At 30.8% G+C, this 13,735-nt stretch overlaps 1 protein-coding gene across 1 annotated transcript; it reads right to left on the bottom strand.

Annotated features, from left to right (window-relative positions):
* Window positions 1–2,042: 2,042 nt before the first annotated feature.
* LOC114279558 (syntaxin-71) lies at window positions 2,043–6,037 on the bottom strand. The gene is made up of 9 exons (XM_028221808.2): window positions 5,658–6,037; window positions 5,450–5,575; window positions 3,811–3,970; window positions 3,595–3,680; window positions 3,426–3,494; window positions 3,300–3,344; window positions 3,135–3,197; window positions 2,940–3,016; window positions 2,043–2,400 (listed from the first exon to the last, which is right to left on the bottom strand). The coding sequence occupies exons 1-9, from the start codon at window positions 5,811–5,813 to the stop codon at window positions 2,388–2,390; spliced, it is 795 nt and encodes a 264-aa protein (XP_028077609.2). The 5' UTR covers window positions 5,814–6,037; the 3' UTR covers window positions 2,043–2,387.
* Window positions 6,038–13,735: the final 7,698 nt, after the last annotated feature.

Raw genomic sequence — 13,735 nt, 5'->3', positions numbered from 1 at the left:
AAATGGTATTATGTGAGAGGGTTTATATTATAAATATATACTATTTGTATACAGTCCAAATCGGTTTCAATCCAGAATTGTGGGGTTGAATTCGAAACCGATCCGTGCCCTATGAATTTTTAAATTTCTAATCCGGAACCAAATCACGGATTTAAAAAACCAATCCAAACCTACCAGATTAGACTAGACCGGATTGGATTACAGATTATATGGATTTCTTGCTCAACCCTTAAACTTTGTGTTGATTTCTATCATTTCTTTTGGATTCTATTATATGGACTGTTTGGCTTGCTAGAAATGAATTAATTTTCAACCACAAACAGCTAATTTGGTTCGAATTTCTGGAATTTATCAAAAGTAGAGCTGCATTTTAGATGCATGGGTGGGCCAATCTCTATCATTGCAACATTAATGATTTTCTTCACTCTTTGGAAGGGCTGGAATCTACCAGAATTAATTTGTAGCTCGATTTTTGTTGCTTCAGTTCTGTTTTTGTATTTTTCATACTATGACGCAATCTCCAACCGGGCTTTCTTATTTTAATCACTTTATTTAGTAATAAATTGTATTTTACTAATAAAAAATATATTTAAAAAAAAAACGCATTGTGTTTGCTTAATAGGTTCAGATTAGACAGCTTGAAAACTTCCTAAGAACAATGATTGATCATTAAACAGCTTGAGGACTTCCAAACATTGTGGCAAGAATTTGATTTGTATTCTTACTGAAGCAGTGATTCATCATTGTTATTTAGTGATTATTTCTTTGGTTGGTTGTTTAACTGGACTATACAAATTTAGGAAATTATCATCCATCATACTTGCTATTTGTAGGTATATGATTGAACACAATAAAAATACATTATTATTATTATTATTATTTGGTGTCATGTGTCATGTGTTAATGATGAAATAAAAAAAATACACCTACAAATTCATTTGATGAATGAATGTGTTAATAGTTAGGATTTGTATAGTCAAATTAGACAACCATGACTTTAAATTTTTATTCTGTTAACACTTAGGATTTGAATTTTTTTCAGTTAATTACTTTTAAAATTCATGACTTATTTGGTTGGAATTTGTAGTATCATATTGTTCTGGTTGGTTGTGGTGAATTTTATTATTCTAGGTTAGCTTAATTGAGTCATTTAGAACCTTCCAATTTTTAAGCAATTTGTTTAGCTTTATTTTCTTAGCAATTTGTTTCATATTGAGTCTTTTTTATTCCAATTTTCGTTTAGACACTTTTATTAAATGATTTGGTAATTGTAGGAGAGCTTAGGCATCGTTGGCTTTACAAAGACTTTTAATGGCTCTGACATTAAGATAAGCTTAGGCATCATTAGTTTTACAAATCCGGATAAGTTTCTTCATTTTGATTTTATTTTGGTCTCATGTTTATTTTTATTTTTGGAGCAAAATGCTTAAGGAGTTTAATGTGTTCTATATAGATTTATCAAACTCCAATGGAAATAAATGAACATAGATTGAGTTCACCTGTATTTAAACAACATTAACTAATTTAGAAAAATATTAATCTTCCAAAATAAATAAAAATAAAGGATCTCTCATTAAAATGATGTGACAATGACATATTTATAATTTACAAATCCTTGTTTTAAAATGATAGGCTCCAATATTTTTTTTGATTAAGCATGTATAGCCTAAACCTAAGATTGACCTGAACACAGGTCCTCTGTCATCCCTAACCTAGCTTAAAATCACTGAAGATATGATTTGAATAACAACCAACGGATCTAGCAACTCATATATTGTCAATAACTGGAAAATTTACTCAATGCCATTCAGGCATTGCTCCAAAACACTACTCACCGACGATCTCCATATTTCTTAATTGAAAAATATGAAAGTAATAGACTAGTCCACTCTATGAACCAATTACATTGTAATTAACTTATAAAGTGTTTAGATCTTGATTTTGTGGAAGAATAAAAAAGGAAAGAGAAAACTATTAAAATTTAGCCTCTATCATCTAGTAAAATGCTAATATTAGTAACTCCTGATGATGGTTAATTTAGGTTAATATTATCTTATATTCAACATGCAACAATCCTTACATATATTGAATGAATATTTTACTGGCTGAAGCAGAAGTAATACTATATATATCCTCATACAAGTAACACCTTTTGCCCTTTTATTTGTATGATTAGCTTTGACACCAGCAATGGCTAGAATGAACTAAAATTATACAAATACAACAAATCTCAGGTAGTGAATTCTATATAAGACAAAAGACCACTTTCAGAGGGCAAAATCATAAACAATGAATCAATCAAGAACGTTCAAAGATTATACGAAACAAGCACCCAAATGTGTTGGATGATACAATACCAGACGACACTGAGACCACCCCCCAATATTTCACCTCAGTATACTGCAACAAACAAAGAAGAATTGTGTTACTCTAATTGTTCCAGAATCAATAAATCAAAATTTAATCAGAAAAAGAAAGAATAGCATAAAGTTGGTAAAGAAACAGAAGCAATTGTTACATATAATCTGGTTTGTCAACAAAAATAAAGAGCAGCTGTGATTGTTGAGATCGGTTGCGCCATTTTATACTCAATTGCACAATACAACTATGTGAAGAGCACGTCATTAATATTGGCTTACAGAAGTGGGTTGGAGTCTTTCTTGAGATTTACACCAAAGGAAAAAAAATCAGATTATCAATTTCATGGTGTGGTATGATCTGATGGCTGCGATAAAAAACATAAACATCTAAGCTATATGATGTAGCACTAGTCTACTGCTATCATTTTTTTTCTTTTTATCACTATAGTGGGGAAAAGACAACCATCTATGAAGATCGCACTAAAAACTCAAAAAACTTGGTGATGAGAAAATATGATACAAGAAATGCATCCCCAAACATGATTCTAATCTAAATACTGAGCAAGGTAAGGAGCTTACTTGTATAAATAGGATGCAATTCCCAGAATAACACACAACAGAATGATGTCGATACAGAAGTTTCGACTGGACCTCATCTGTCAAATAATTGAAAATTTCAAATTATCAGGCACCATGCTACCAGATAGAAATAAATGGCAAGAAGCTCTAAACAGATAAACTTATTTAATGTAACACAACATTATGTTTATTTACCTGATTAACCGTTTGCTTGAGTCTAACATTAGTATTCTTAAGATCAGCTGTAGTCCTGTCCACCTGTGAAGACACCAAAAACAATATTACATAATGAAACTTCCACCACCAACATATTTTGGTACTCTGATCTTATTGGAAGGGAGTTTATAAGAAGTTTCCAACCTTTGTATCAATTTCATCAATCAATGGAACTTGCCTATCCAATTCCTGTAAGGAAAACAACAAATGAGTACTTTTTAATTTCTTTTAAAAGTATATCACGTACAAGCAAAATGCACAAGAGCCAACCTCATTCATGTCATGTGCCAAATTCTTCAGTGTATCCAAACCTTCTGATATAACGTCTAAGCCTTGATCCTGTGTATAATCAAATCAAATTAGACGAGAATGCAGAATTGTCAGTGAAAAAGCAACACCAGGCAAGAAAATGCCAAGTATTCTGTCAGCTACCACTTGCCTGTTTCTGTTTGCGCATTTCATATTCTTCCCTAAATTGACTTGATTCCTCGGACTGTTGAAAAAATTCATCACCGAAGAGCCCATCTGCGGTTCATTCAAAATAAAGCAAGTAAGCTAGTATTAATAAATCAGGCTTTCATAAGTGACATTTTTTTTCTTTTTTGAACAAGTGACAACTAAAAAACTCAATAAATAGATTAGAAACAAAAATCACCATTGTCAAACGTGATTTTTTTATTAGATCCTGATGCTCCCCAATCTCCAGTTTGTTTGCCAGCAAATGTGCTCCCATCTGGAATCGATTTAATCCTCTCTGGCAGTGCGATAACCAGATCACTACGAACAGAGAGTTCTTCCTTGGAAAGCCCTTTGACCTGTGGATATATAACATTTCATTACAACTTCAGCACAAACTTCTTGTTTTCATGATGGATGACTTACAAAACTCAAATTTATACAGGAGGCAAACTCAAAATGATGCATAAGAGCCCAATCTCATGCCATTTGGGTGGCAACTGAGGGTAAAATTCATGTGAAAGTCACCCACACTCCAAAAATTAGAAATTGCTGATTTCGGCTTTGATGGCCAGTCAGATTCTTTTCAATGATCATATGCCTGCGTGGTTGTCTAGTCATTTTGCCATGGGTTGTGGGAGGGGAATTTGTGCCGAACAAATAGACCATGCTAAACCACAGACCTTCGTGGACCGCACAACTGGACTAGCGCATCGTCACGGATGTTGGGCCGCGGTAGTTTGTGAGCTGAATCGAGCACACGCCTTGGTGATGGACCAGTCTCAGCTAGATTTGGGCCATTACCATGGACCGGGCTAAGATAAAACGAGGCTGCTATCCGGGACCGAGCTGGCATGAGGAGGTTGTGCGAGTAATGAGCAAATGGGGGGACTTCGACTGGAATAAGTGCAAAGAGTCCTAAAGGGCTTGGCCGAGCCGTAAGACCGGATGGAGTCACAGACCTAGGTTTGCTCGGAATAAGAACGTTCAAAGTTGGCACCATTGAAGATAGCTAATGCGGAGTTGATTTAGAAGTGATAGCTTGGTCAGAGCATTCCACGTGGCCCAATGGAGTAAGGAGAGGAATCTGCTCGAGGTATGCGTCAATACCGTTTGACGGTTTGGCCACTGCTGTTTGGCAGTATTAACGTGCACACGTGTGAGGAAATGAGAGGATAGCACGTTTACGCATCCAACAAAGGACAAAGGAGGTAATGTGTGCACAACCTTGGAAAGGACAGCAGCAGCCTAGATAAGGCACGTCCTCACTGGGGAAAGGGGTAACCAAACTTGCACTATTCACTCTCTACTCTCCTTCTGTCAAGAGTGCAAACTTGACCGTCGGAGAGATTTTCCAGCAAACTACCCGCCAGGTACCTCACCTTCATTGTGTTTCAGGAAGTAAGACGTCATTGAAAGCAATACGAGCTTGGACACAAGGAGTATAAATGCGAAGCATATTTGCTCCCCGTATAGGTTGCACACTCAATTGGACATCCCTCAAATTGGGTACTTCTCCCATTTAAGGCTGTGTCTGGTTTGTGCATTTTAGCTACTTTTTGACTAATTAAGCCAAAATTCTTAAGCTTTTTGTTTTTGGCTAAAAAAACAGGGTAACAATTGACAAAAAAAGCTATTTTGTAAAAGGATCCACTCAATTTCCCCAATTACAAAAACTAACTTTTTAGCAATAATGTTATTCTAAATAAATAAATAAAAAGCAATTGCCAAACTAACCAAATATGTATGAAGAAGTACAAATCATGCAACTATATTAGGTTTAACAAATGAGAAATCAATTTCACCTAAGACATGAAACTAAAAAATTCAAATTTCACCTTTTTCAGCGCCAATTTCTGCAATTTGGGAATTTCTTCAATCATCCGAGCCTTTGCTCGACGAACCTCTGCATTCATGGCGACAGCTTTTGCCCTATTCGTCTCCATCGCCACAGCCTCCGATTTCTGGAAACACTTTTCAAAATCAGCAACACAACAATAATAAACATGTAAACACAAAATTCATGAAAAGTGAACGGATTCTAACACAAATAGCAGCTTCCATTTGAGATTCGACTGCGGAGTAGAGGCGAGCGAAGGCATCGTCACCGGAGGCATTGAGTTCTCGCTGCTTGTCGGCGTCGTACTTGTCGTACCTCTTGCAGATTTCGTCGACTCGGAAGAGAATTTCGATCACGCTCATGTTTTCTTGCTTGAGTTTCTAGAGATGGAAAATTGGGAAAGAAAATTGGGGGTAAGAGATGCTGGGGGAGAGAGAGAGAGAGAGAGAGTGATGGGATTTTCTCTCTCCTTCTGGCATGGTTTCTCTCCCTCTTTCTCTCCATGAGAAACCAGGCGCAGAGCGTAGAAAGCGGTTGCGAGAGAGAGAGAGAGAGAGAGAGAGAGAGAGCAAGCGAGACGAAGGGGAGAGAACAGCCTGGCGGGAAGCAATATATAGCGACCGTTTGGCAAAAAAAAATTAAAAAATGTTTTTAGGAAAATATAAAAAAATGAGGAGTATAAAAAATAATTGTAAATTTATAAAAATACAATATTCATTTGCACGATCTAATACATAAATAATTTGTAGTTTTATAAGTTTGTAATTATTTTTTCAATTTCTCACGTTTTTTTTTAATTTTTTATATTTCTCCATTTTTATTTTTATTTTTATTTTTATTTTTTTGGTATAATTATCTCTTTCTGCGCCTGATTCAAGCTTCAAGAATTTTTTTTTATTTTTTTTTTTTTTTAAACGATGAGTGTGTGTTTTTTTAAAATAAATTAGCATTGGTTAATTTTTTTTCCTTTTAAATAATATTTCATACAATTAAATTAAATTATTTATATATGTTTATATATAAATTATAAGCAAATTACGGTTCTATAATTTGGGGTTCGTGTCACTTTGGTTCCTGACTTTCTACCTATGACATATTTGACCATAAATTTTGAACTGTTTCGAATAAGGACAATTAAAGATATCATTGCTTAATTTCAAAGGCAAAATCGTTAATTTGATATTTATAAACTAATTTGATAAAAATAAATATCAAAAAATTATTTCTACCCACCAAAGATAAAATAATATACAATTGAAAAATCTTTTAGACATTTATTTATTTATTATTTTATTAAATTAAGTTTTATTATGTGTTTGGATGATAATCATATAATGGATAGTTGTTAGGATTTTAATGTGTAATCGATATATTTAATATATGAAATATTTTTAGCTTTGGATTTTTTTGATTTAATGGATTGATTTATTAATGATATCAAAGTTGTTACTATATTTGACTTTTGAAAAAATAGAAACCAATTTAATGAAAATAAAAATAAATACTCATCACATGCTTATCATCCAAACATATAATAAAAATTAATTTGGTAAAAAAAAATAAATAAATGTCTAAAAGATTTATCAATTTTATATAATTTTATCTTTAGTGGGTAAAAATAATTTTTAAAATTTTAAAAATATTTTTTTGACATTTATTTTTGTCAAATTAGTTTATATTTTATCAAATTGACAATTTTGCGCTTGAAATTAAGCAATGGTATCGTCAATTGTCCTTATTTAGAACAAGATTCAAAATTCAAGGTCAAATATATCACAATTGAAAAGTCAAGACTAACGTGACACAAGTCACAAATTATAGAGACCGTTATTGTAATTCGCCCATAAATTATTTTTAGAAATATATTGCAATGTATGCATTACAAAAGAATAATACATATCTATGTATACATATATATATATATATAATTATTTAAAAAATATATTACGAAATATGCAGTACAATTTTCGTTTTGTTAAATTATGAAAGTGTAGTTTAAATATATATATATATATTATACTTTTGAACTTGATTTCAATATAATAAAATAAATATTTATTTTAATATTAAAAATAATGATTAAATTGGGCGAAAAAAAGTCATTTAAAATTAAAAAATAATTCTAATTATTTATTTTGATAATATTAACATTATCGTTCTATAAAAATGTTATTTAAACAAATATATATAATAATTTTATTTCAATTATTTATGTGTATTTTAATAATCTTAACCTTATCGTGCTATAAAAGTGTAACTGAAATAAATATATAATGATTTTATATGATATTAAATTAAAACATAGTAAAATAAATACTCAATTTGACATTAATAATAATAGCTAAATTGAAAAAAAAAATAGTAACATACAATTAAAAGTGATTCTAATTATTTATCTTTTTTTATTCAGTTGGAAGTAAAAAAATTAAAAACAAGTAGGAATTTAAGTTATAAAAAAATTATTTTAAAAACTTAAATATAATATGTTGCGGTTAGATTAAGAAAAAAATAGATAGATTAATTATGTTGAGTATTGATTTTTCTTTAATATCTATTTAAAATCTGTTTATACATATTATATATATGTATATAAAATTTAAATTAAATATAAATTTTTCCTAATAAACAACTTCATATTAAATAGGAAACTCAATATAAATTAATAATAAAATATAAACAAGATAGACAAACAAATAAGAAATATATTTAATTTTAATATAAAAAATGAATACTTGAATAAAAGTGAAAAAAGAATAAAAAAATTAATTTGAAAAGTATTTTTTAGTACATTTAATTATTTTAAATTTTATTTATGGGTAGTTTAGATTAAGTGGAAATTTTTTAAATATTAGATTTTAAAAATAACAAAGTATGAGGTAGAGATGACAATCGGAACCCGACCCGACGGGGACCCGAACCCCCGACTCCGAATTGAGTGGTTATTCCCCGAAAAATACCCCCGACAGGTCGGGGATGGTATTAAAAATTGAATCCCCGATGATATTCGGGCCGGGGACGGGGATACATGTTTCAGTCCCGGACCCGGCCCCAATCCCAGCCCTGCTTGCCCCCGATGTGAAATTTCTATTTTGCCCCTGTTTATATATATGATATATGTGTATGTGTAGGGTTTGGCTGAAGTTGAACACTCACTCACTCACGCACAAACACAAAGTTGTTTTGCCCCTCTCTCTCTCTCTCTCTCTCTCTCTCTGCAGGTGCTCCTTACGGCGTCGACGGTGGCGGTGCTCCTCCCATCTCGCCAATCTCCGATCTCATCGATGGTGGTAGCAACAGCTCCTCCGACGTCCTCTCCATTCTCCCATCTTGCCAATGGTGGTGGCGACGGTTCCTCCGCCGTCCTCTCCTTCCTCCCAGATCTCGCCGATATCACTGATCTTTCCTATCTCGCCGTCGCCGATCTGCCTGCTCAAGAACATCACGACGACTCCCTCCTCCGAGATCTCGCCCATCTCTTTGATTTTTCTTTTTTTGATCTGTTGTGTATAATTACTTTGTTAATCTGTTGTGTAAGTATACATGATTTGTAACAGATCATCTATTGTTGATATATCATATATGATGTTGATCTGCCAAATTTTTTTTTTTGGACTGGGAAATTTTTAGGGTCGGGGAAACTCAATCGCCGTTAGGGGACGGGAGTGGAGACGGTAATAGCTTTCCCATCGGGGATCGGGGCCGGGGACAGGAAATTTTTTTCCGTCGGGGATTGGAGACGGAGAGTGTGATCCCGGCCCCGCCTAGCCCCGTTGCCATTCCTAGTATGAGGGTATGTTACATGGCACTTTAAAAAAAAAAAAGAGAGAGTGAGAGAGAGAGATATGCAACATAGGAGAAATTTTTTTTAAAGGTAAACACAACTTTTATATATTTATATATATATACATATATATAATTAAATATAAATTAATATTAAGACATCAATACAATAGATAAAAAATAAAAAATATATAAAAGAAAATTAATTTAATCCGCATAATTGCGCACATTCTCTCTTATTTATTTATTTATTTGTATATCAAGATAATTTTTTTCAAAATCATAATAATTAAATTATAATTATATATATATAAAAAAAAAGCAAGTATTTTTCAAATTAAATCCATATATAATTGAAATTGAGTTTGTGTATAACTTTATATGTTAATAGAAAATGTATGCTAATGTGGATTTTTTAGAAAAAAAATAAAGTTTTAGAATGTATCACCTAAGAGAAAAATATTACTTTTAATAATATATATATATATATATATATATATGTGATATACTAAAATAAAAATGTTATGATTATTAGATTGATTTAATGTTTTTAGGGGAAAACACCAATAAATCCCAAATTTGAAAATATTATCCCATTTAGTCCCGGAGGTTTTTTGTTGGACTAATAGATCCTATTTCCCAAAAAGCTACTATAGGTTTTTTTATGATTTCACTTCTTTTCAAACATCAAACATTATTCATCCAACATCAAACATTAGCAACGTCAGGATTATTCATCAAGTATCAACTACTAAACATTATGATTATTCATCAAACATCAAACACAGATTCTGAACCATTAAACATTAGGATTATCCATCAAATATCAAACATTATCCATCAAACATCAAACATCATATTTATGAGTAACATCATCAAAACAACATCAAACATCATCATCAAAGCAACATCAAACATGACACCATCATCATCAAAACAACATCAAAATAACGATTAAACAATTTTTTAAATAACGATTAAACATCAAAATAAAACATTATTCTTCAACATTAAACATTATTCATCAAACATTATTCTTCAACATCAAACATTATTCATCAAACATTATTCTCCAACATGATTCATCAAACATTATTCTTTGTCTCCAGTGTTGCTTCGACTCTTACTCTTCATCTGCTGGTGGCCCTATCAGATCTGAAAAGATTTGACCACCGTAGGCCCACACACACCCGTCGATATGGCCAGATCTGAAAATCTCAGATTGAAGGGGTTTGAAGCTTCAGTACATCTCTCGGTGGTGAATCCGCCATCGCTGCCGTGATATGGCAAGGGATCGGTCTCTGATCTAACAAATCTGTGCACAACGATCTCGAAAGACGCGAAGCAAATGATGCATATATGTGGTGGCGTCGCCGCCGGAGACAGACGAGAAAGGCAGCGAATGAGGGAAGTCATGCGAGGTGGTACGAGTAATGCGATGGTGGTGGTTAGGGTTATATATTCATCTTCATGCTTCTTCTTCTTCTAGTTTTTTTTTTTTTTAGTTGATGATGATGATGATGAAACTAATTGCAGATTATAATTTTGGTTTTTGTTCTTGTGTTAAATAGATGAGTAGTGAAGGTTTTTTGTTAGCAACGTCAGGATTGATGTTGTTGGACAAGAATGTTTGATGATGATGTTTGATGTTGTTTTGATGATGATGTTTTGATGTAAAAAAAGGACTAAATAGTTTATAAAAAAATATTCAGAATTAAATGGAGTAACATTTTCCAATATGGGATCTATGAGTAATTTTTTCAAATGAATAACATATTGAAAGGATCCTACCAGATGAAATGATCATACTATGGGACTCGTGTTGAATTGAACCCGCCAAGCCGAACAAGACGGTTAAGTTTAAATTAAATTTGAGACAAATCTAACTTTATTTGAATAATATTCTTAAGATAAAAATAACTGAACCAACACTTGCATCCGGCCCAAATTGTTGGGGTGAAAAGAAAAAAAACCCACCGTTAGGGATGGCAATGGATACCCTACCCTGTGGGTATCCATGGAGACTCAACCCAAATACATGGATTTTCCCCTCTTTTTCTTATCCATTGGGTAGGGTAGGTGATATTCTTTAAATATCCACAGGGGATGGGTTGGGGATGGGTACCCACTAATTTCTCCATATGTTTTTTTTTTTTTTTTTTTTTTTAAGATTCACAACTAAAACTAAATATACATTCAATTTTTTTTCTTTTTTTTATTTATTTATTTTTTCAGGTTCACAACCAATTTTTTTTTTTTTTTTTTTTTTTTTTAAGATCCACAACCAAAGCTAAATATACCTCAAATCTTATTTTATTTTATTTTTAAGGTTCACAACCATTTTTTTTTAAAATTTTAAGATTCACAACAAAAGCTAAATATACATTTAATTTTTTTCCTTTTTTTAATTTTTTTTAAGGTTCCCAACCATTTTTTTTTTTTTAAGATTCACAACCAAAGCTAAATATATATTTAATTTTTTTTTCTTTTTTTTTAAATTTTTTTTTAAGGTTCACAACCATTTTTTTTTTTTTTTAAAGATTCACAACCAAAGCTATACATTCAATCTTATTTTATTTTATTTGGCTCAACAATAAAATCAAATCCATATTAATTAACATTGTCACATTATTCTTGTCAAATTTTATGCATATCTAGAATTTTTTAAATTTATTTAAAAAAAATTAAGGACATTGTCTAGTGTAGGTTTCGGTTTGCTTTTTTATGTTATTTTATTTTGTTGTGTATTGTAATTTTCAGAATGGTTTGCTTGTTCTGAAATTTCAATTAACGAGTATGAATCTATTTGTTTTATGTTATCACACAATTTATACAACATATATATATATATATATATATATATATGAATGTATTTGAAAATAAGGAAATTGTAGAGAATCAAAACAAGCATGAGTTGTGATTGGTTAGAAATGATGTGTACATAGATTTATTTGCTAGAAAAACAAAAAGGGGATACAAAGTCATACTAAATAATTTTTTTTAAATTAAAAGAATTTTTCTTAGTTATGAACAGATTTAACTGAAATCAGTTTGTTTCCCAATGTTATGCTTCATTTATTTAGATAGAAAATATTTTTTAATGAAAAATATTTTTTATAAAAAGAATTCAAAATATATTTTTTTATATTTGGTGGTGGTGGTGATGGAACGAAGGTGAAAGTAGAAATTGTTACATAGTGGTGGGGTGATGGCGGCAGTGATGATAGTAGTGGCTATGGTGATGGTAGTGTGACAGTGAAAGTGAGAATAGTGGTGATGGTATTGTGAAATTAGTAAAAATTTAATTGAAAAAATATTTTTTGTTTTTTAAAAGTAACAAACAACAAAATTCGTGGGAGACTAAAGGAAGAAGATGGAGGATGGATTGGGTGTGGTAATGCATAAATATCTTAAAATGAGTGGTTCAGATTTGTTAAAGGTATAATTAGATTTTGGATAAATTAAAATGAATTGTTCAAATTTGCTAAGAGAAAGATGGTTTAATGTCTAAATTGTCCGTGGCTAACAATTCCTTATTTATGCCCTGATGCAATTTAATATGAGTCTTATAACACTTTCTTCAAACAAACTTTTTGATTTTCTCAAAATTATATATTTGATTATTATAAAACAAACTTTTTAATTAATTAATTAATGTGTATTTGATTTTGTTGTTGAACCAAATAAAATAAAATAAGATTGAATGTATATTTAGCTTTTGTTGTGAACCTTAAAAAAATAAAAAATAAAATAAAAAAATAAGTTGTTAACATTAAATATATTAAAAAAGAAAGAAAAAAGATTGAAGGTATATTTAGCTAAAACCTTTATAAAAAAAAGACAAAAGAAAAACAAGAAGGTTGTTAACATTAAATATATTAAAAAAGAAAGAAAAAAGATTGAAGGTATATTTAACTTTTGTTGTGAACCTTAAAAAAAAAAAAAAAAAAAAAAATTGTTAACATTAAATATATTAAAAAAGAAAGAAAAAAGATTGAAGGTATATTTAACTTTTGTTGTGAACCTTAAAAAAAAAAAAAATAAATAAAAAATAAATAAATAAATAAAAATTGTTAACATTAAATATATTTAAAAAAAAGAAAAAAGATTGAAGGTATATTTAACTTTTGTTGTGAACCTTAAAAAAAAATAAAAATAAAATAATAATAAAAAAATTGTTAGCATTAAATATATTTAAAAAGAAAGAAAAAAGATTGAAGGTATATTTAGTTTTTGTCGTGAACCTTAAAAAAAAAAAAAAAAAGTGGTTGTTAACATTAAATATAAAAAATAAAAATGGGGATTAAAGTGGGTTGGGGAAAATCCATACCCATTAAAAAATGGGGAGGGTTATACCCATGGGGAATGGGGAATGGGGAATGGGGAAAATTTATTATAGGGAAATGGGAATGGGGAATTAATATCCACCCCATTGTCCCCCATTGCCATTCCTACCCACCGTCAGCCCCAACAATTTATCGTTTAAAAAAAACAATCAAAGTGG

This window comes from Camellia sinensis, chromosome 14, assembly GCF_055761805.1.
Source record: "Camellia sinensis isolate YWXY chromosome 14, ASM5576180v1, whole genome shotgun sequence".
Lineage (NCBI taxonomy): Eukaryota > Viridiplantae > Streptophyta > Magnoliopsida > Ericales > Theaceae > Camellia > Camellia sinensis.
Note: the sequence above shows the minus strand (reverse complement) of the source record. Positions and strands in the feature narration are given on the sequence as shown.

Bases quoted from the DNA above. Each gene is read 5' to 3' on its own strand.
- LOC114279558 (XM_028221808.2), bottom strand. From the start codon at position 5,813: ATGAGCGTGATCGAAATTCTCTTCCGAGTCGACGAAATCTGCAAGAGG. The intron at 3,971-5,449 runs GTGAAATTTGAA...ATATATCCACAG, and splicing joins AGAAATTGGCGCTGAAAAAG to GTCAAAGGGCTTTCCAAGGA. The intron at 3,345-3,425 runs GTTGGCTCTTGT...TTTTCCTTACAG, and splicing joins TGGCACATGACATGAATGAG to GAATTGGATAGGCAAGTTCC.